Genomic DNA, 21946 nt, shown 5'->3' with positions numbered 1-21946 from the left:
TGGGGGGAAAGCAAACCAAAGACTACGATTTATTGGCAGAACATTTAGAAAATGTAACAGGTCAACTAAAGAGACTTCTTACGCTACGCTTGGCCGGCCTCTTCTAGAGGTATTGCTGTGCGGCGTGGGATCCGCAACAGATAAGATTGACGGATGACATTAAAAAAGACCAAAAAAGTGTGTCTCGTTTTGTATAATCACAAAGTAGGTGAGAGAGAGAGAGGCCACGGATATGTCAGCGGAGTTGCAGTTGCGATCATTAAAACAAAATCGTTTGTCGTTGCTGTAGGACCTTCTCATAAAATTTCAATCAGCAGTTTTCTCCTCAGAGTGTGAAAATATTTTGTTGGTGCCCACCTACACAGGGAAATCATAGCTTGCACGGAAAGTGTCCGTTTTTCCTACGCGCTTTTCGAGGGAACGGTAGAGAAATAGCTTGAAGGTGGTTCGAAGAAACCACTCCCAGGTGCTTAATTGTGGATTGCAGAGTAAACATGTGCATGTCGTGTCTCCTCATTGCTTACTCGCTCAACTCACCTAGTTTTCAGCATTTTTCTACAGCATCACAGTCCAAAACCTTATATTCTAATCTTGCCTGGATTGCTTTTCGTGCACGATTCGCTTCCGTATAAAGCTACACTCCAGACGAAAACCTTCAGTAAAGACATCCTAATACCTAACTTTATATTAGACTAGGGACCCGCCCCGGTTTCACACGAGCTGCGCTAACCATCTATGACCAGTCGGCTTGTCTGGCACCGCGGAAATAAATTACGATACATACACAAACTTTCCTCTTGAGTTAGTAACTCTGTTAGTGAAAAGCATCCTAAAATCTCCACAGTATTTCCTGAGTGAGCCGAAACATACGGAGAGAAACCGCGACGGAGGACTTTAATTCATAGTTTGTATGGACATAGGGCCAATGGCCTTTTCGCAATGGTAACACCGATTCCCGTAATAAAACGTTGTCAGGTTTGGCTAACACTTGGATGGGTGACCGTCCTAGTCTGCCGAGCGCTTTTGGCAAGCGGGGTGCAGTCAGACCTTGTGAGGCCAATTGAGGAACTGCCAGACTGCGAAGTAGAGGTTCCCGTCACGAAACTTGACAACGGCCTGGAGAGCTGATCACATGACCCTCCACATTCGCATCTAGTCGGTACCTTTGCGCTTTCAGAGGCCTGTTCGGTCGGAGTACAAGTTTTAGTTTTGTACAGCATTTAAAGTTCAGGGAGAACAAGTAAAAACATTGAGGTTCGCCGATGACATTGTAATTCTACCAGAGACAGCAAAGGACTTCAAAGAGAAGTTGAACAGTACAGAAAGTGGCTTGAAAGGAGGATATAAAATGAACATGAAAAAAGCGTAACGAGGATAAATGGAATCTAGACGAATTAAATCAGCTGATGGTAAAAGAATCAGATTAGGGAGCGAGACAGAGTAAGTAGATGAGTTTTACTATTTGGGCAGCAAAATAACTGATGACGGACGGAGTAGAGAGTATACAGAATGTAGATTCGCAATAGCGAGAAAAGTATTTCGGAAGAAGAGATATTTGTTAACATCGAATATAGATTTAAGTGTCAGAAAGTGTTTTTAGAGAGTATTAGTGTGGAGTGTAGCAATGTATGGAAGTGAAACATGGACGATAAATAGTTTAGACAAGAAGGCAACAGAAGCTTTCGAAATGTGTTACTATAGAATAATGCTGAAGATTAGTTGGGTAGGTCACATAACTAATGAAGGAGGACTGAACAGAATTGGGGAGACAAGAAATTTGTGCCACAACTTGACCAAAAGAAGGAATCGCTTGATGGGACACATTGTGAGACATAAAGAGATCGCCAAATTTAGTATTGGAGGGAGGCGTGGGAGAGAGGGACCAAGAGATGAATATGGTTAGCAGCTTTTGAAATGAAAATGAAATGATGGTACGGCATTGTTGGCCGGGAGGCGCCATTCGGGGGAGTTCGGCCGCCGTATTGCAAGTCATTTTTAGATGACGCCACATCGGAGACTTGGGACTCAATGATGATGAATCACACACAACACCCAGTCCCTTGCATGGTAGGTGGTAACGCTACCGCTACGCTGCTGAAGAGGTCAGCAGGTTTTGAAACATGTAGTTTGCAGTAGTTATTCGAAGATGATGCGGCTTGCAAAGAATAGAGTAGCATGGTGAGCTGCGTCAAACCAGTCTTCGGACTGAAGTCCACAACAACAACGTATACAATTGTAGAAGGAAGAAGCAGATGTGCCTAGACCCTGGTAACGATAATTTCGTGTGACTTAGTGGCCTGATTTAAGTCTTCCATTGAACGCCACTTCGGATACTTCCGTGCCCCTAATCCACCCCAATTATCCAACGAGAGGAGGTTACCTAAAGTTTAACGCCAAATGTGAACCATGTGTCTCTTCTGGCTGATCTCTACATCATTTACCTGAATGTTTAAAATGCAGACTGAAAGATCCGTGGGCCGACCGGCATTTGATCCAAAGATTTTTCGGGCTCTAGTCATTGTTTTTTTTTTTTTTTTTTTCGTGAGTCACCAGGCCCGCTTCAGATCGCGACCAAACTTCGCTACTCTCTCGAAATGCGGCAGCTGTCTACTTCACTGCATTTCTCGCCCGATTCCCATCATTGCCACTAGAAGTCAGTACAAAGCACAATTAAATATGAAAAAAATAACAATAGATATATTAAACACTCATCATTACTGAGCGGTAGTAACATATAGACAGAAAACTTCTTTGTGAATCAGTCTGCCGATCAATAAAAACTGTACAAAAAGCCCTACAATACTTCCTTAGATTATCTCGAACACACGGACAGCAATCCTGGAGGTGGATTTTAATTTATAATACATGTAGAGAGATGTTAACAAATTCCTCTATTTCAGAAATGCTTTTATTCCTCTGTACATATGAGTAATACGGACAGGCCCAAAAAACTTTGAGCGTATGACATCTTATGATATGGTTGTTATGTGTCGCACTAGTTTACCGAGTAATGCTTCAAAATCGTCGACGTCAGATAATGATGGTGCGAAAATAAACGACTGACGTCGTAATACAGTCAAAATAGAAAATGGAACTGCCTTTTTTTTTAAAAAAATTGGCTGAGGCACCAGATTTTATTTGTGAAAGATGCAGAATCTCTTACCACCGAAGTTGGAATGAAATTAACTAATCTGTCATGTAGGAAGTTGTTCGGAACGCGCCAGTGAACTTTGCGTTATGACCGCAGTGGAGCGCTAGCGGATATAGCCGGATATGCAGAACGCAGAGCGAACTTCCGTCCCACGAGAGACGCCCAACTTTTGACGACTGGTGCTGCACACGAAGTTAATTACTGAACTGCGCCACTGTTCTAGAGCCCTGTTTCACAGCCCTCAGTTATTTATTTATTAGTTTCCTGTGAGAAGAAGTAATGTGGAATGGAGAGCACTCAATTGTGATTTCATAATGACAAAGCAAAAGAACGTCAGCCAAGATAAATTTGGAAATCATAAAAGTAAGGAGAGTGACGAGTCAGATCAGAAGCAAAGCTTGAGCTAGCGTCGCTTTTAAAATTATAGATCAGGAGTGTAGCACCTATGCTGTAAAGGAAGTCTATACAGTTGTCAAGGCAGCGGATATCGTAAATGAAAAATTTGTGTAGCTGTGTAATTCCATCACATTTTGAAATCAGCGTACTTATTACACTTCGTAAGAAAGTACGGATAGATAGACGTGAATGTTGCTGCACAGTGTGTCTAGTAACACAAGCATAAAAATTTTTTACAAGTCTGCTTTATCCAAAAGCCGAGGGGAAAACTGGTGATATGGAGAGGACCAGCTTCGGTTTAGGAGAAACAGGGGTAACTTTAGAAACTCTGTTAATAAGAATATAGGAAAAGCAAGGAAACTTCCGTTAAAATGATAAATTAGGAGAATATTTCTGATAATTTGGAATGAAATAAACTATTTCGCATCTTAGACAACGGCTTAAAACTGACAGAAATTAGGGTTAACCCTTCCACTTCACGCGAAGAAGACAGAAGTAATCAAAAACTAATAAATTGTACGAGAGGCCAAAATCACTAAAGACGTAAGGCAGGGCTGATCATTGCCACCATCCATATTTACTCTGTGGGAAGACGTAGTGAGGAATGTAACTCCTTCGATGGTGGATACGTTTGTTGCACGTAGAAAACCTGTGGAAAGCTGGACTACAAGATAAATGAGCAAGTGAAATGCACTAATTTTCTTGGAAGTCGAACAAGATATCTAAAAGATCGAGATTTATATAAAAACTGTGTAAACTTTCCATATGTTTGTGGCACTGTAAACAGAACTTTAGAAGATGACGTGGGATATTAACATAAAAATAAATTTTATACGGGTGTTGCCGTTCCTGTAATAATTATGTACGCCAGTGAGACACGGACTCTTACCAAATGACAGAGAAGATTCAAACCTTTGAAGTGTGATTATTCAGACCTTTGACAGGACGTACGACATTAGATAAAATACGAAGATATTACAAAAGACTTAAAAGTTGAACCAATAAGCTTTATAATATGTGAATTTATAAATAAGTGGATGGATCAGGTACGAAGAATGTTAGCCAGGCGATTAAAATTAGAAACTAATATATATATATATATATCACATGGGAAACTATTCGTGTAAGACCCAAGAAGAGACGGCATGAAAAAGCTGACCTACGAAGGTGGAACAGATATCACGCCTGATTACGGAAAGTGTTGCTACAGTACACGTATGACGACTTTTCACCATGGAACTGTTTGAAACAGGATGATGTACCATTCGTACACATTGAATTGGAAGAAAATAATATTTATCATCTTACAATGCCAATACCTGAAACGATAATATATAACACAATATCGTACTTACTGTGCTTGCGTGTTGTGAGAGACATCACCGTGTGCTATGTTGATCGCAGTCTATGCAGGAAGCTACACAACTGTAATTTGTACAAGTAGTCATCATATTTATTTAACCACAGTACATACATTTTCACTCGTATGATGAGTATCAATGCAAGACTCACATGTCCACAATGATCTCTTACATGCATAGTCCAAACAATGTAATACCCAAATTGCATGTCCAGTCCTGGAGTGCTGGCTTAAAGATCAGCCAGTGAACACTCTTAATTTTGTGAATTCTTATGTTTATGGAACGTGAAGTACAGAGTCCATTTATACCTCTCTCAAAGCTGTTAGAAGTAGCTCCCAAAAATTCTCGAGAAAATCGAATTAAAGTTTTTCACCTAGTTTTTATATGAGCAGTGTGGCTTTGTGGGGGTGTTTCCGTTTGTGGACTACAGTTTAAGAAGATTCTTCCAATGAATCTCAGTCTGCGCTCTGCCTTACCTGAGATAAGTTTTACGTGGTCGTTCCACTCTAAGTCGCTGCTTGCTGACACTTCTAGATATCGCAAGGATGTGAGTTCTTGCAGAGGCTGATCAGTAATCGCGTAATCACATAGCATTGAGTCGTTCTACTTATGTATGTCACGTACGACATTGTACACAACTGTAAAGAGAGGTGAGCTAAAAAGTAGTGTGGCAACTGTCGTTGTAGGAAAGCTGGACAGAGATGAAATGATTAGCGAATAAGTTAACACAGTAAACAGAAGATTTACTTAACTTGTGTTTCTTCAAGTGTACCAAGACGCATTACAAATAATGCAACAAGTAGCTGTGTGCAGCTATCATGATGTCAACACAGATTAGGCTGTTTGAACCGAGCACTGACGATGGTGTCGGAGCCGTGTCTAGGCGGAGTGTGCGTAGCATCCAAGGGTGAGTGGGTCGTCGGGCTGCAACCGGCCGTCGTTTACGGCAGCGGCAGGGGGCGTTCGTACTCCACAGCCGCTGGAGGCGTGGCTCAGCGCGCGTGCTCCATTGGGTCCGCCGGATCCCGCACCACAACATCGGCACGTGACGGAAACCTGCAGTTCCGTTGTGGAGTGGTATCCATACAATACGCAACATTTGTTTGCGTTGAGGGTCAGCTGCCAATCCCTGCACCGTGTAGGTCATCCTGCATTTCGCTACAATTTTCTAGCGTTCCGGTTTTTCTATATTCAGTGGCATCATCCGCGAAAAACCTCGTGGAACTTCCTGCTTTAGCCACTGGATTACACATTCATAAACAATAATGGCTCTGAAACAACCCTTTGAGCTACACCTGAAGTTACCTTTACATGTGGAGATTTCTCTGCGTTGAGAATGACATTCTGTGTTATTTTTGCGGATCAGTAAACTGCAGTCTCGACAGGCCTCGATCGAGTTGCGGCGGGGCAGGTTATAAGTCGTACTGTGCACTACAGAAAGTTCCATCTACCTCAGTACGGCGTCTGGCCACCAGCCCCATTCTCTGCATACGTAGATACTGTTCAGACGATGTTAAAAGCAGCGTTGAAGAAAAACATCGTCAATACTTACGTTTGCAAAGTCCATCTAAACTCTGGCAGCAAACTATCCCGTAATATAACGATATTCGTGTCGAGGAAGATTCCTTCATTCTTTTAGAAAAAATGTCAAAATTCCTCAACAAGTTCTTTATTTCTTTAGGTTCAAAATTAAAGAATTAGACATCCCCCTGTATTTACTTAAACGACTAATATCAATGTTCTCAGCTCACAGTTCTTATAACCCAGTATACACGCAAGACACCCAGAAATGTACGTAAGTCCGACCCCAATTATTACGTGATCTACAGTCGAAGCTCTGCTACAGTATATGAGTTTGGCATTCGGTTTTTCTTTATCACTGGATTTCTAATAAAGAAACTGCTCGCCAACTATTCCATAGATGAATATGAAACATGCCACTCGGAATTCTACAAAGGCCGAAAGTCCACACGCGTTTATCTTTCCAACGAAACACTTCACAAAGCTCAAGTTTCCACAATCTGTTCGTAAATGCAACTGCTTTCACGGCAACACCATTCGGACAGGAAATACCAGTAACTTCTTCATGTTACGCATAACGAAAACAGACACGTCCAACATGACCTGTAAGTCCGATAGCTAGCCAACGACTGACCTGAATGCTGCTCCTCTCACAGCCTATAACCACCCACAATGCGTCGGAAATGCTTAACCCTGATTGGTTGTTCAAAATGACCAGCCAATCAAAACCATCCTTTGAGATCAATTTCGCGCCGCAACTGTCCTACGCCAGTCAATATTCACAGGTGCATTTACGTCAGTTCATCATGCAAATATCAATAAAACGTTTAACAAAACCAAACGAAAAGGAAACTAATCTTGAAATAACCTTAGAGAATTATTGCTCTGCAAATGGCTATTCTGACTGCCTTCTTACAAAAGGAAATACATACGTCATCGGCACGGTGGGCAAATTACATGTTTCATGGCAACTTGCTTGTTTAGCACTTTACCGTCACATACAGTAGTTACGTAACGTTTAACATTTGATATTTTGATATATTGAATTTTTTCGTATGTCCCACATACACACTCTCACCCATTCTCATTTACTCACACAACAATATATTGCCTAACATTTTGTGAACTTCAGTAATGATTCCAACTGACACTAAAAGACAAACTGTTATGAATCCTAACTGACTTCAATCTTACAGGTGTCGGTTTGGGGTGTATTTGGTAATTTTCTGTAACACTGAAAGAATGCCAGCTAGAAATCTGAGATTTTTACACAATTTGCTTTTTAATAACAAAGGGCAGTATATTTACTTATAACTAAATTGAATAATACACTCCTGGAAATTGAAATAAGAACACCGTGAATTCATTGTCCCAGGAAGGGGAAACTTTATTGACACATTCCTGGGATCCGATACATCACATGATCACACTGACAGAACCACAGGCACATAGACACAGGCAACAGAGCATGCAAAATGTCGGCACTAGTACAGTGTATATCCACCTTTCGCAGCAATGCAGGCTGCTATTCTCCCATGGAGACGATCGTAGAGATGCTGGATGTAGTCCTGTGGAACGGCTTGCCATGTCATTTCCACCTGGCGCCTGGACGTGCAGACCGCGTGAGACGACGCTTCATCCAGTCCCAAACATGCTCAATGGGGGACAGATCCGGAGATCTTGCTGGCCAGCGAAGTTGATTTACACCTTCTAGAGTACGTTGGGTGGCACGGGATACATGCGGACGTACATTTCCTGTTGGAACAGCAAGTTCCCTTGCCGGTCTAGTAATGGTAGAACGATGGGTTCGATGACGGTTTGGATGTACCGTGCACTATTCAGTGTCCCCTCGACGATAACCAGAGGTGTACGGCCAATGTAGGAGATCGCTCCCCACACCATGATGCCGGGTGTTGGCCCTGTGTGCCTCGGTCGTATGCAGTCCTGATTGTGGCGCTCACCTGCACGGCGCCAAACACGCATACGACCATCATTGGCACCAAGGCAGAAGCGACTCTCATCGCTGAAGACGACACGTCTCCATTCGTACCTCCATTCACGCCTGTCGCGACACCACTGGAGGCGGGCTGCACGATGTTGGGGCGTGAGCGGAAGACGGCCTAACGGTGTGCGGGACCGTAGCCCAGCTTCATGGAGACGGTTGCGAATGGTCCTCGCCGATACCCCAGGAGCAACGGTCCCCTACGGCACTGCGTAGGATCCTACGGTCTTGGCGTGCATCCGTGCGTCGCTGCGGTCCGGTCCCAGGTCGACGGGCACGTGCACCTTCCGCCGACCACTGGCGACAACATCGATGTACTGTGGAGACCTCACGCCCCACGTGTTGAGCAATTCGGCGGTACGTCCACCCGGCCTCCCGCATGCCCACTATACGCCCTCGCTCAAAGTCCGTCAACTGCACATACGGTTCACGCCCACGCTGTCGCGGCATGCTACCAGTGTTAAAGACTGCGATGGAGCTCCGTATGTCACGGCAAACTGGCTGACACTGACAGCGGCGGTGCACAAATGCTGCGCAGCTAGCGCCATTCGACGGCCAACACCGCGGTTCCTGGTGTGTCCGCTGTGCCGTGCGTGTGATCATTGCTTGTACAGCCCTCTCGCAGTGTCCGGAGCAAGTATGGTGGGTCTGTCACACTGGTGTCAATGTGTTCTTTTTTCCATTTCCAGAAGTGTATTTAGATTCTTAGGGGCTTGAATATTCTGTCGCTCGAATGGACACTTGTACCGCTTCCCACGGTTAGGCTAGCGACAGGTGCGAATGAGTCATGAATGAGCCCGTACTTCAAAGCAGCTTACTGCAATAAAATGCTATTGCGTATTGACTCGCGACGTTACAGTGTTGCTAGACGTCTCTTCTTCTTCACACTAAGCATAATCACGACCTTCTCCCAAAAAATCACCATTGAAATGCTCTACCTGAATGAAAAAATCGTCTCTTAATGTTCGCTTGTGTACAGGATGCAGGTGGCCTTAATCTTACTTGCACTGTTCGGCTGCAATGAAATGCTAGTCATTTGTACATCAGTGCAACTAGCACACTTCATACTAATGTGGCGTTTGCTGCCTGCTGCCTCCATGACGCTGAAATTTTGGTGGCCAGTAGTGTAACTTGGCGATTGTATGTGTGGGGTGATGCGGCTACCTTGAGGTGATGGCCGGTGTGTTGTGTCCTGCAGGTGGAGCTGAACATCGAGCCGGGCCAGAGCCTGGGCCTGATGATCCGCGGCGGCGTCGAGTACAGCCTGGGCATCTTCATCACCGGCGTCGACAAGGACTCGGTCGCCGACCGCGCCGGCCTCATGGTGAGTCGCCGCCCCACTGCCTCGCTTGCCTGCAGCTGCAGTAACCAGCTCACCACGTGAGTGAGCACCAGCTCTGCCGGTGCTGCACGGGCGGTGGGGAAACAATGTAGGAGTCCACTCGGTGTATCAGAACGTTTCGTACCAGCAATGAAATTACGTCCCTTGGGTAAGGATATGGTGCAACTGTATTTTAGTTCTCATGGCGAACGACACTCCTAGCAGAAATTCCGTATCGAATTACTTTCCATTAGGAATGTGGACTGCATTGAATGACTGTGATATGACTTTCAAAATGGTGGATAACAGCAATCAGTCTTCCTTTCATTTAAGGGCGGACGTTGATGGAAAAGACACAATATTTAAAAAATGCGCCAAATAAACAGTTTTGGAGATATGGCAATCAGATACCGTACCACGCCTTACACGAGAGTAACACATTTACATACTAAATCCTTTGATTACATATATTCAACTTTTTTTAAATGAAATTTGAAGTTTCATGTTCGAAAAAATAATGTATGTTCCTTTTTCTTAGAAAGCATTCAAGAGATTTCTACAAAAATTTCTCTGTTTCATCTCTTTGTATGTTGTAAGCTTCTCTCATGAGGTTTTTGGAATAGGTAAAATTCGAAAATTTTCATATTTTTTTAAATTATATTTCCACAAGTACAATTTTAAATTCATACAAAATTCCAAGTTCTTTCCCCCTTATCTCAGCTTGCAATCAGAATTTCAAAATTATCTTTTGAGACAACGTTCATTAGGTTTACAGAAACATGGGTACAAAATTTCATAATTCTAGAATTCATAGAATCTGAGGAAAAGGTACATAAACTTTAAAAAACAAACTTTTCAGGAAACGCAATTTAAAGACCAACTTAACGTTTTTCCTTATGTCACTTCTTCAGAAGACACCAGATTTGTACTCTGGGTCGTCTTTTCCTTCAAGGCTTCTCTTCTAATTTCTTGTTGTCTGTCTTCTTTCCTTTACCATATCTTCAACTGACTTTTCAGCTGCAGAGACGCGCTATAAATCTATTTTTTTCAGGATGTATTGAGTAAAATTTCGTATTTTGAAGCCCATTCTTTGTAATACCTTCATCTTCCCGACGTTCCCATCATTAAATACAATAACTGCATCATAAGTTGTAATTCTGACAACTGTAGCAGATGAAAATTTTTTTAAGACATCGTTTCCATATTAGTCAATTTAGACACTCGTTTGGATTTTGGGTTTTGCCATGAACACACTTTTTGAGAAGTGCAGGATCGGCCAGAAACATGAAAGTAGGCTCGACAAGCCCTCTGAGCTTGTAGATATTAACACCAGCTGATGTGGCCGCGTCACGCTTTTAATTAATTTTCAGGCACTTCGGATGCGATTTCAACATTGAACCCTTGGAAACTTATTGTCCATGAGTTGTACTAAAAAAACAAATCGAAAATTGTCATTTTTAGTCAATTTCATCAACGTCCCCCCTTAAGGCTCTTTTAAAGCAGCAAATCTACATTTCAGGTAGCAAGTAGTATTTCAGAGTTTTAATACACGTCCTAGTACGTCAATCCCGTGTTGTCGGAGCTCCTGTCTCAGTTCATTCAAGGCTGCTGTATAATCATATACACCATCTGTATAGTCATATACATCAGTATTGAATGAACTGAGACAGGAGCTCCGACAACACGGGATTGACGTACTAGGACGTGTATTAAAACTCTGAAATACTGCACTGATAATAGGTAGATCTGAAAGGAAAGGACGACTGACTGCTGTTCTCCATCATTTTGAAAGAAATCACATATTGTCAACATACTGGCGGTTGGAACAGCGACCAGTACACTGTACAAAATAATATATACCTTTTAGTCTGTAATCACGTACTTGACACACCTACCTCCCACTTGGCAGACGAGCGTGACGAGTACATGCCAGAGGACGGCCTGAGGGTGGAACTCGGCGCCGATGCTGGAAGCCAGTAATTAAAATAAGTAATTGCGACTATAGACTAAAACGTATCTTATTTGTAGCAGAAATTCCACATGCTAAATAAGATATGGAATTTTGACTGTGAGTATGCCTAAATATTTAACACAGAACCGTAATGAGAAAATATTTAATAACTTGAGAGCTGAAAACCCGTTTTGACACCAGAACTGCTGTAAAAGTCACCTTGGAAATTAGGTAACAGACGTGGCTCGGTGGAAGTGGAAAGGACGGGTGTAAATATAAAGTGCGACAATAAAGTAATGACACTGACGTGAAAAAAAAAGTTGCTTACCGTTTTAGTCAAGTTTAGTGTTGTCTCCTTCAAAGTAGTTCCCTTCCCAGAATGAGATTTTCACTCTGCAGCAGAGTGTGCGCTGATATGAAACTTCCTGGAGATTAAAACTGTGTGCCGGACCGAGACTCGAACTCGGGACCTTCGCATTGCACACAATTTTCCCAGCGCTTCTGTCATAGATGGTAACACTTCTGGAACTCATCTTCTGTAATTTCCTCCAAGACCGTCGTCACAGCTTATTGGAAATCTTGTGTTGTTTGAAAATGGTGTCCGTTGACCGCCGTTCTGACTCTTGGAAATAGAAAAAAGTCGGACGGGGCGATGTCTGGTGAATAAGGTGGCTGTGGTAGTATTGAAATTTGTTTTGAGGTTAAAAATTGCTGTACTGACAGAGCAGTACTGGATGGCTCACTACGAGCCATTTTTGCACGAATCTTTGTCGTATCAAGATCTTCAGTTATTATTAGACGAACCGTTTCTCGAGTGGTGTTCAGTTCTTCTGCAATCATTTTCACGGATAACGTTCGATCAGATCATACGAGTTTACCCACCCTGGCCAAGTTGACATCCATCTATGGGGTTGACGGCCGTCCAATGCGGTCTTCATCTTCAACATTCGTTCTGCCTTAAGTAAAAATTTTATGCCAACGTAAAACTTGAGCTCTTGACATAACCTCCTCTCCAAAAGCCTTCTGGAGCTTACTGTAAGTTGTCGTCGCGGTTTCACCCAATTTAAGGCAAAAAGAAATGGCATACCGTTGCACAATATTATGCGGTTCCATTTCCGTGACAAGAGACACAAACACTTGTTAACGAATTGCAGCACAAATCACGACTGAGCTGTTCCATTGATGTGTCGCTTGGACTAGAAGCAGCTTATAGACCAAGCCCAAAGATATTGTGCCTACGCAAGCCTGCAGGGTTGCCAACATCTTGCAAAGAAAATCACATTACTTTATCGTCGCACCTCGTACATAACAAGTTTTAAACGCATTTAATTACATAATTCAGCAGATCAGAGCACATGAGCAAAATTACATCAGGAAAACGTCCAGCACTCGACCCAACAAATACACGTTAACTTCATACTGAAGGTAACATGCCTGCACAGTGCAATTACTGTCCCTCAAATAAACGTAGCTTTCTAGGAGACGGAAATGCTAGGCAGCTCAACCACTAATGACCATACAAGCTAGAATATATGACAAGAACAATAAAATAGACGGTCCCTGACAGCTCGTAGCGCTCTTGCCGGCATTCAACTGCGAAGCGCTAATGGCTGCAAGCGAAAACGGTAGTCGTCTGCAGAACTGAGTCATTGCCATAGAGGCGTTTACAAAATCTCATTGCGTTGTTGGTTCAGGCAGGCGAGCGAAGCTTCCGCGCCCGACCCAATGCAGCTGTCAGGCATCAGCTGATACACACTCATCTACCGTTGTCCGCCCCGATAGCTGAATGGTCAGAGGGCTGCGTGTTCTCTGTAATAAAAAAAAATTGAGTAAAGGAATCAACGATCAAATTGAACTGATGTTTTGTGACGTCCGTCCAGACCAAACGCAACGAACTATATCGAAAAAAAGTGGTCAGCGTGACGCATTGCCGTCCTGCGGACCCGGGTTCTATTCCCGGTTGGGTTGTGTTGTGTTCATCATTTCATCGCCATTCGGCGCGCAGGTCACCCAAAGTGGCGTCGAATGAAATAAGATCGGCACCACGGCGGCCAGACCTGCCCCGCAAGAGGCCTCCCGGCCAATGACGCCAAACGCTCATTTCCATTTTTTCCATCTACCGCTCAGGATACAATATCGAAAATAAATGAACTAGATTCGACACACAAATGCCCCAAACAAATACAAATTCCGCTAATCAACGAAATTTAATACTGAATAGATGATTAATGTACGCGCATCCAGTCCACTCATTGCTGGTGAAAAGACCACATTAACTGGACCAGGAATTTATATATCAGAAAAGTAAATCGGTTAAGCACATTTGACGATAAAGTTAGGTACTCCTTCAGGGTGTGGGGTTTCCTATCAGCTGGAGGCTATAAAAAAATAAATTTTGAGCCCCGGTCGAGCATTTCTTGTTTGAAATCATGGGGTATCATCCTGACGACAAGAAGCAGAGACTGGTTCCTGTAATACACAATGTTCTTAGATAGTCCGCATTATGAGATCAATCGGGTACAGAGAAGACTTATTTCGAAAGAAGTACTCTTGCGCCATTGTTTCGCATCGGGTGACGCATTAGCTGTAGCGGTGATAAAATTCCATGAGCCCATTCATAGAAACAGTTTGCCTTCTACAAAAAATAAAATGGTTTTGAGGGAAGAACGTTTTATCAAATGAAGAGGTTACGCTGGCTGTAAAGGAGAATTACGTAAAGCTGTAAACATTTTCATGAACGATATGACAGATCGAAATCTCAGTGGGCCAAATGTCTTCAGCTGCTTCTCAATGCAGATTCTGTTCAGAAATAATTGTTATTTGCTACTGTTACATTTTATTAATTTTTCTCGAATTAAAAGATTAATATAGATAACGTATAAATAAATGTCGTGTGTGTCCCAGCCTGAAGTAAGTCACTTTGGTGAATTCCGTCTCGTATTGCCCGCTTATTAGGAATGTGTGATTTAACAGGGGAAAGAAATGTCTTGAAAATCACTAAAGGACTGAAATACTGTTGCTGTCTGTCTCCCATACTCTTTAAGATGTATGTGGAGAAGGCACTGGATCTGTCGTGTGTATGGGCAAGGTATACAATTTTCTATGCTGATGATCAGGCCGTTGTGGAAGAAAGGAATTAAAATTTGTGCCAAGGCCGGGTCTTATGGCTTATTACCCAGAAATACCACCCATTACACCACCGCAGCACTATCGTCAACATAGATGCACGAACTACCCAAGTCGAGTGCCCTCCCCAACACAAACTTCAATTCCTATCTGCAGCTTATTTTCCCCCTACATTATCACTATTGCCAGTGCTCTCCGGAACTGGAATATCACCCCAGCGTTGGACGTAATGGGAAAGTCTTGTACCATAGGTGATCTGCTTCTGCTTCCATCGTTATCGCAGATAGAGACATAAATGTGTCAGGGAAAACTTTAATTATGAGATTCAATAGATCACCTACGGTACAGGACTCTCTCATTACGTCAAGCGTTATTCCAACGCCGGAGAGCCCTGGCAATAGTGACAATGTAGGGGAAAAATAAGCTGAAGATAGGAATTGAAGTTTGTGTTGAGCAAGGAGACGTCTCTTGGGTAGTTCATACAGTTGACGATAATACTGCGGTGATGTAGTGGTTAGCATTTCTGCCTTCTAAGCAGCCGGCACGGTAGCTCAGCGTGTTCGGTCAGAGAGCCGGTTGGCCATTGTAATAAAAAAACTGAGTGGAAGGATCACCCACTGAACATGAACAGGATGTCTTGCGATGTCCGCAACGACCAAACACAACGATCAATAACGAAGGAAAATAAAAAAAAGCAAGGAGACCCGGGTTCGAGTACCGGCCGTGGCATAAGTTTCAAATCCTTTCTTCTGCTTCCATCATTATCGCTTATGAAGTTGTTGGAACAGTGTAAAACTGGGGTCTGATAATTAATATCTAAGTTTCGGATAGAGGGATGTAACTAGAATATTGGCAGACATCATATTAAAGTTTGTGAAGAGTTAATGTACCTGGGTAGAATCCTATCATATGATGGAAGATCCGACAGAGATATCCACCAAAGCATCAGGCCAGTGGAGGATGGCTATCCAAAAATGAAATCCTATACATTAGTCCTCAAAAATCCATTTAAAGATTAAAATTAGTTTATACAGTTCCATCGTGGAATCAACAACAACTTACAGGAGTCATTTTTGCTGATGGAATGCACGAAAGACAGCTAGGACGGTAATGACAAGTCAAAATAATGGAAGAAGACAGATGACTCAAGAGAGAACTTTCATCGTAACGTCCTGGACCGAGAAGAAAAGGAAGACTACCGAAAGGTTCCAGAGTGTGCGCTGATATGAAACATCCTGGCAGATTAAAACAGTGTGCCGGACCGAGACTGGAACTCGGGACCTTTACCTTTCGCGGCAAGTGCTCTACATCTGAGCTACCCACGCACGACTCACGCCCTGTCCTCACAGCCCCGTTTCATACCGAAAGGTTGGCTAAAGGGTATCCAAGAATCGATGGGGAGAAGAGGAATGGATGAGGAAGAATAGCGAGTTCGAAGGGTTTGGCGATGAAGATGCGGGATGTGGCGACAGCTGTAGGACCCCCGCAACGAGAAGAAGAAGAAGAAGAATTCCTCATTTGGCCACACAAGGCTGAGTGGATCCTGCACCACACCTTTCCATCGGAAATGTGATTAACACAAGGAACCGAACCCAACACCTCAACATCAGTAGCAGCAGCAGCATCCCTAACTGCCGGTAACAACTTATCTCTAAAATCTAGCTTCAGGCGATGTTCCCGCAGTGTGGAAACTGAGAAACAAACTTTGGCGGCTACCTTCGAGAGAGAAACGAAACTCAAAGCTGAGATGTGCGTCGTTTATAGAAGGGTGGAAACCGCAGGCGCAAAAGTCGTGGCTCCTTGCAGCACGCAGCACGGCGAGTCACCGCAGTACGGCAGGTAGCTTTCTCGACCTGATTAAAAGTTCATGGCGGCCTCGTCGCGTGAATTATTCAGCGCCGTTAAGTGGCATTACAGTTTCACGATGGCTGCGCCTCGAAAGCCAAGCCCGGGCCGCTAATAGAGTTCACCGTGCCTGGCAGGGGTGGCCGAATACTACAGCGACGTCCCGCGACTTAATGGCGTCTGGCGTAAACTAATTGCAATTAAAATATAAATTAGTTTCTTTTACCGAGGCAGACACAGCGCAGCTCGTAACAGTGCTCGTGCGCTATTGTCCCTCTGTAAATTGCATTCGACTGTACAGTTCTCACCCTCGTCTTCCGCCTCTTGCACATGTTCTTCACAGCGACAGCTACCAAAAGTTTCATTCTCTTTAATGCATCAGGTTATCCCTGGCCTGACAAAAGTGAGAAGCAGCACACACTATCCAGATAAAAAATATCAGCACGCGACTGCAGGTCAAAATAAGACCCAAACTAAAAAAAAAAAAAATACGCCACCTGCATCATTTTTAGCAATTATTTTCGGAAGACTCTATTCATTGCAGCGTCTAGGGTTATTAATAATTTTCTTCGTCTGCATAGAAACTCTAAGCAGCTGTGATTTCAGAAATCGTAGGTTCATATTTTTCCCACCCCCTTCCCTCCAAATGCGCAGGGTGTTGGGTATCAGCGGTTACAGTTCCCCGCTCTAAAAGCAAACTACGTTAAAAATTTAAAACATAGTAGAAATTCACATGGCGTTACAAAATGAATGTGATGTGTCCGACTAAGGCGGCACAGAAAAAATGCCTAGGTGTAAAAATGACTATGAATTTTATTCTAATCAGTCTGGAACCGCTTACCGCTACGGTCGCAGGTTCGAATCCTGCCTCGGCCATGGATGTGTGTGATGTCCTGAGGTTAGTTAGGTTTCGTAGTTCTAAGTTCTAGGGGACTGATGACCTCAGAAGTTAAGTTCCATAGTGCTCAGAGCCGTTTGAACCATTTGAACAACACGTCCTTTGGATGCTCGAGTTCAAATGCTAGTTGCCGCGCTGTACTAGGACGGTACCGTCGTGCCCTTACAGCCAAGTAACACTCCTCTGATATCACACGTCATCGCTTCTGCCCTGGTCTTCGGGTTACTCGTACAATGAAAGCTTTCACGACCGGATGGTACTGTTGTTGATAATTCTTCCGGGTTATATGGCCGTCGCCCATGGAATTTTTCATTCCTAACGTTTCGTCCAATACTACACTGGACATCCTCAGAGCTATAGCAGGTCCTGCTGAGTCCTACCGACTGTCGGTATGACTCAGCAGGACCAGCCATACCTCTGAGGATGTCCAATGTAGTATTGGACGAAACGTTAGGAACAGAAGAATTCTATGGACCACGGCCATATAACCCGGAAGAATTATCAACTTCTGGATACTGTTTCGGTCTCTGTAAATTGTCACCACATCTTAGAGACAACAGAACGATTCACCTGAAGCTGTCGGGCCACATCAACTTGCGATTGTCCTGTTTCCATTGTTCTTATAGCCCTCCACCGCAGAGAGTCTGGTAGGCGCCTTCTTTGTACCATATTGCAACGTCTATGACTGAACACCCAGCGATTGTGGATGTGGCACTACTTGGCACACACTACCCCGTTTGATAGGATCCCTGACGTCATCATTGGCGTAGTTGTCCATTGACCAAAGTGCCATCTTCCGAGCAGAACACGACTGTACAGACATCTGTTGACAGTTTGTACTATTATACCGTGAATTAGACACAAGACGGAGAAACTGCGGTTTGTGGCTCTAAATTTAGACACCATTGAACTAAGCATGCCGACATCAACGTCCAGAAGGGACGTTCAGAAGTTAGAGTTCCGACGGGATGAGAAAAAATTAATGATTCAGTGGGACGTACAAAAGTTTAAATCCACCATATTGCCGATGAAAGACAAAGACAAATATTACAAAATGAATTCCTGGCCACAGCGTCGTAGGTGACGCCTCTTTGGTTTACTGACCACGAATAGTATTGGTCCATAACTGGCAGCTCCTGGCAGCCGGAGTTGACGGCGTGGTCGTCATAACGGCGGCTCCCGAGTGAGATCCTGATTACGAAAATGCTTGCGCAATCGGCGCCTGACTCAAGAAACTCACTCGAAGCGAACCACCCAGCCTAGACCTGGCACCAGCCGAAATACTGCCTGGGTGCCAGTATACTGCAGATACTGGGTTCGGTCACTCATTGAATATTTTACAAAAGATCTGGGGAGCCAGTGACTTCTGGCAGCACTTGGGCTGCCGCCTGGTGGCCGAGTGGAATGTGGAGATCCCTTGCTGTTGTCTGTAGAGATGTCCGCTGTGAGGTCATTGTCCACATAACCCGTCTATGTTGCTGGTTACTGGCTAACCAGACGAAAGCCTCCACAGCAGAGTGTTTTTATAATACAGGTGGTCTGTTGTATAAATTAAAAGATAAATGATTCAACGACCAAATATCGAATTAGGTACACAGTTGGTGCTGGAGGCGTCCACATCATCATTTTCCAACTCTCTTGGTGGTTTCATCCTTACGATGCATGTCGAGCATCAAGCCACCGAAAATATTCGTTCCGTGCAGTCTTGACCTAGTGTACAGGTAGTGGGAAATCGCGGGTATAATGTGAAATGAACCTTCAGCCTCCTCTCTCTGGCCGCAGGATGTTGGCTGGAGGGTAGGACAAAGTTCATTTTCCTCAGCTGGAACTTGGCGAATAAAACATTACTAGATGATGATGTTTGCTTTGTGGGGCGCTCAATTGCGCTCAATTCCCGGCCGGGAATCGAATCCAGGATCCCGTGATCCAGAGACAGCAAGGCTAGCCAGTAGACCACGAGGTGTGGACATTACTCAATGATGTTTCACGATTGTAGCCATTGGTCACTTACTACTACGTACGATATTTGATGTTGGCAATTGCCAGACGTCTTCTGGTGAGCCGTGCAAGACTAACAGCAGCTGCCCACGCCGCACAGTTTATTAGAGCACTGTGTGCGACATGGTACAGCGACTGCAAGGCCGACCACACCGCCATGAGGCTGCGCCCCCGGTGCTGGAAATGCAGAACTCAGGCGTCCAGTGTGTTGTCGGCCTCCTTGACCCTCGGTGCACTCTGTCGTCTCTGCTGAGCGCAAATCGTGGGAATAGTGGGACTCCGTGCGCTACCCAGATGGTACCTGCTGGCCCCTATTCATAACCTAACTTCTCTCACCTTACCTTCGTGGTCTTTAGTGGTTAGTAGAATCGTTCGACAGTCGGCCTCAGATATCGCTTCACTAAATTTCCTCAACAGTGCCTCGCGAAAAGAACGTCGTCTTCTCTCCAGGGGTTTTCATATGAGTTTGCAAGCTTGCTACTCTCTTTTAGAATCCGGATTTTAATAAAAATGGCAAGGAAATATTAATTATAACACAGGGAGAAACTGTAATCTAAATAACAATAGATTTATTCGTCCATAACATCACAAGACAACAAAAACGACTATAGAAACGTCACACAAACATTCTTTTTTAATTTGACAAACGTTTTCACTAACATGGTGTCTATGGTGGACAAAGTGATCAGCCGGGGGTCGACACACAACACTAAACGGGACACTAATCGCTTTATCTGACTTCATACATGTGAATCCGTGTATGGCAAAAAAGTACACCACCATCAAAAATGTGGTTCGAAAGAACAGGGTGCTGAGAAACATATATTGGAGCCCTGCGCCGTCGTAGCGAATACTTTTATACCGCGAATCAGACAGAAGACGGGCAAACAGCAAGCCACAGCAGAATATTTTCACAATATGATGCGTTCGGCGACTGAAGTCATGGACGGCAGCAATCTGTTAATGGCGCGGGCCGGAAAAATGCAAGTATGCGGTTTCACGTTCCCGTAATTCAGAAAGTAGGTACTTCCCTATGAGCCTCTGGTTCAAATGGCTCTGAGCACTATGGGACTTAACATCTTAGGTCATCAGTCCCCTAGAACTTAGAACTACTTAAACCTAAGTAACCTAAGGACATCACACAACACCCAGCCATCACGAGGCAGAGAAAATCCCTGACCCCGCCGGGAATCGAACCCGGGAACCCGGGCGTGGGAAGCGAGAACGCTACCGCACGACCACGAGATGCGGGCTATGAGCCTCTGGAACCATGGTGGATTCCAGTGTACAGGTGGACCCGTTTGCTGGTCTGCCAAACCAGTTTGACTCCATGCCACGACTATGCGTGACGGAATACGTCAAATGTTTAGACGGCCCACTCAAGACACCCGTGCATCACTGATTGTGTGCGTGATGCTAGAACAAGTACGTCTGACGGATCAGAAGGTGACTGGCACACTAAGTGGCACACTGGCAAAGGACACAAGTCTCACCACTTAGGTAGAGACCTTCAGTTCTTTACTAGCAAAGCGCCAGTAAAAGAGCGATCGTCTCTTTCTGTCTGCTTTCCTCCTCAGGTGGAAGCAAAAGTCTATTTACAGATTTACCCCAAATGAGCAAAAGCCTACCACGAGCAGGAGCACGGCATTCGAAGCTCAGAGAGTGCCCCTTGCTCTACATACACCGATTCGACCGTTTAAAGTTACTTGGTAAATTAAGATTCAGCTTCGTGCCCTCTTTCGCACGCGTTTACATCGCGTCTTTTGCTAACAACATGACCAGGATGGAACCACAGCCCTCCATAAAGACCTTGTTACCTCCCCTGTTGTGTCCATTTCGAAGTTACCAAAGAACAGCCACAAACTCGCTAAAAGCCTTGTGCAACGTCTGGTCGTCTGGGCGCCAGTGACCTGTCCCACGTAAACTTACAGAACGCACACAGTTATCCCGTTGGCTTCCTGCCTAACGAGGCCCTAGCCTCTGCTTTATTGCCGGTCCACAATGCACTGGCCATTGCAGCTGCGACTTCTCAGCGCTAGTCAGTCTACCTGGATGCGGGTGCCGACTGACTGGCACCAACCAAAGAGTCTGCACAATGAGACCGCAGAACTGGAAATATTTCTATCCAGGTTCTGAAGAAAAATCTCGCGTCCCTCAGCCCATTGTCGCCGTGCTCTTTTACTGCAGTCATTTAAATCGGCACCATATTCCTTTGAATGCAGGTAAAGCTTACCATTATTCCTCCCCTAGAGCACGCAAGCAAGAGCATTAACTACTGCCCACCATTGCATCATGATGTATGAAATAAAATTGCAATAAAGATCATATTCCCTAAGAACATGAAGCGGGGTGACGCTGAATCTGAAGTGAGAGTGC

At 44.3% G+C, this 21946-nt stretch overlaps 1 protein-coding gene across 1 annotated transcript in view; it reads left to right on the top strand.

Moving 5' to 3' along the window:
• Positions 1 to 21946, top strand: part of LOC126273249 (whirlin-like) — a 509290-nt gene that overhangs the window by 108122 nt on the left and 379222 nt on the right. Inside the window, exon 2 of the mRNA XM_049976794.1 lies at positions 9630 to 9755. Within this exon, the coding sequence (XP_049832751.1) occupies positions 9669 to 9755 (87 nt within the window). The 5' untranslated portion in view covers positions 9630 to 9668. The remainder of the gene's footprint in view (positions 1 to 9629; positions 9756 to 21946) is intronic.

Source organism: Schistocerca gregaria, chromosome 5 (genome assembly GCF_023897955.1).
Source record: "Schistocerca gregaria isolate iqSchGreg1 chromosome 5, iqSchGreg1.2, whole genome shotgun sequence".
Lineage (NCBI taxonomy): Eukaryota > Metazoa > Arthropoda > Insecta > Orthoptera > Acrididae > Schistocerca > Schistocerca gregaria.
The sequence above is the reverse complement of the archived record's forward strand: the minus strand, read 5'-3'. Positions and strand labels throughout refer to the sequence as shown.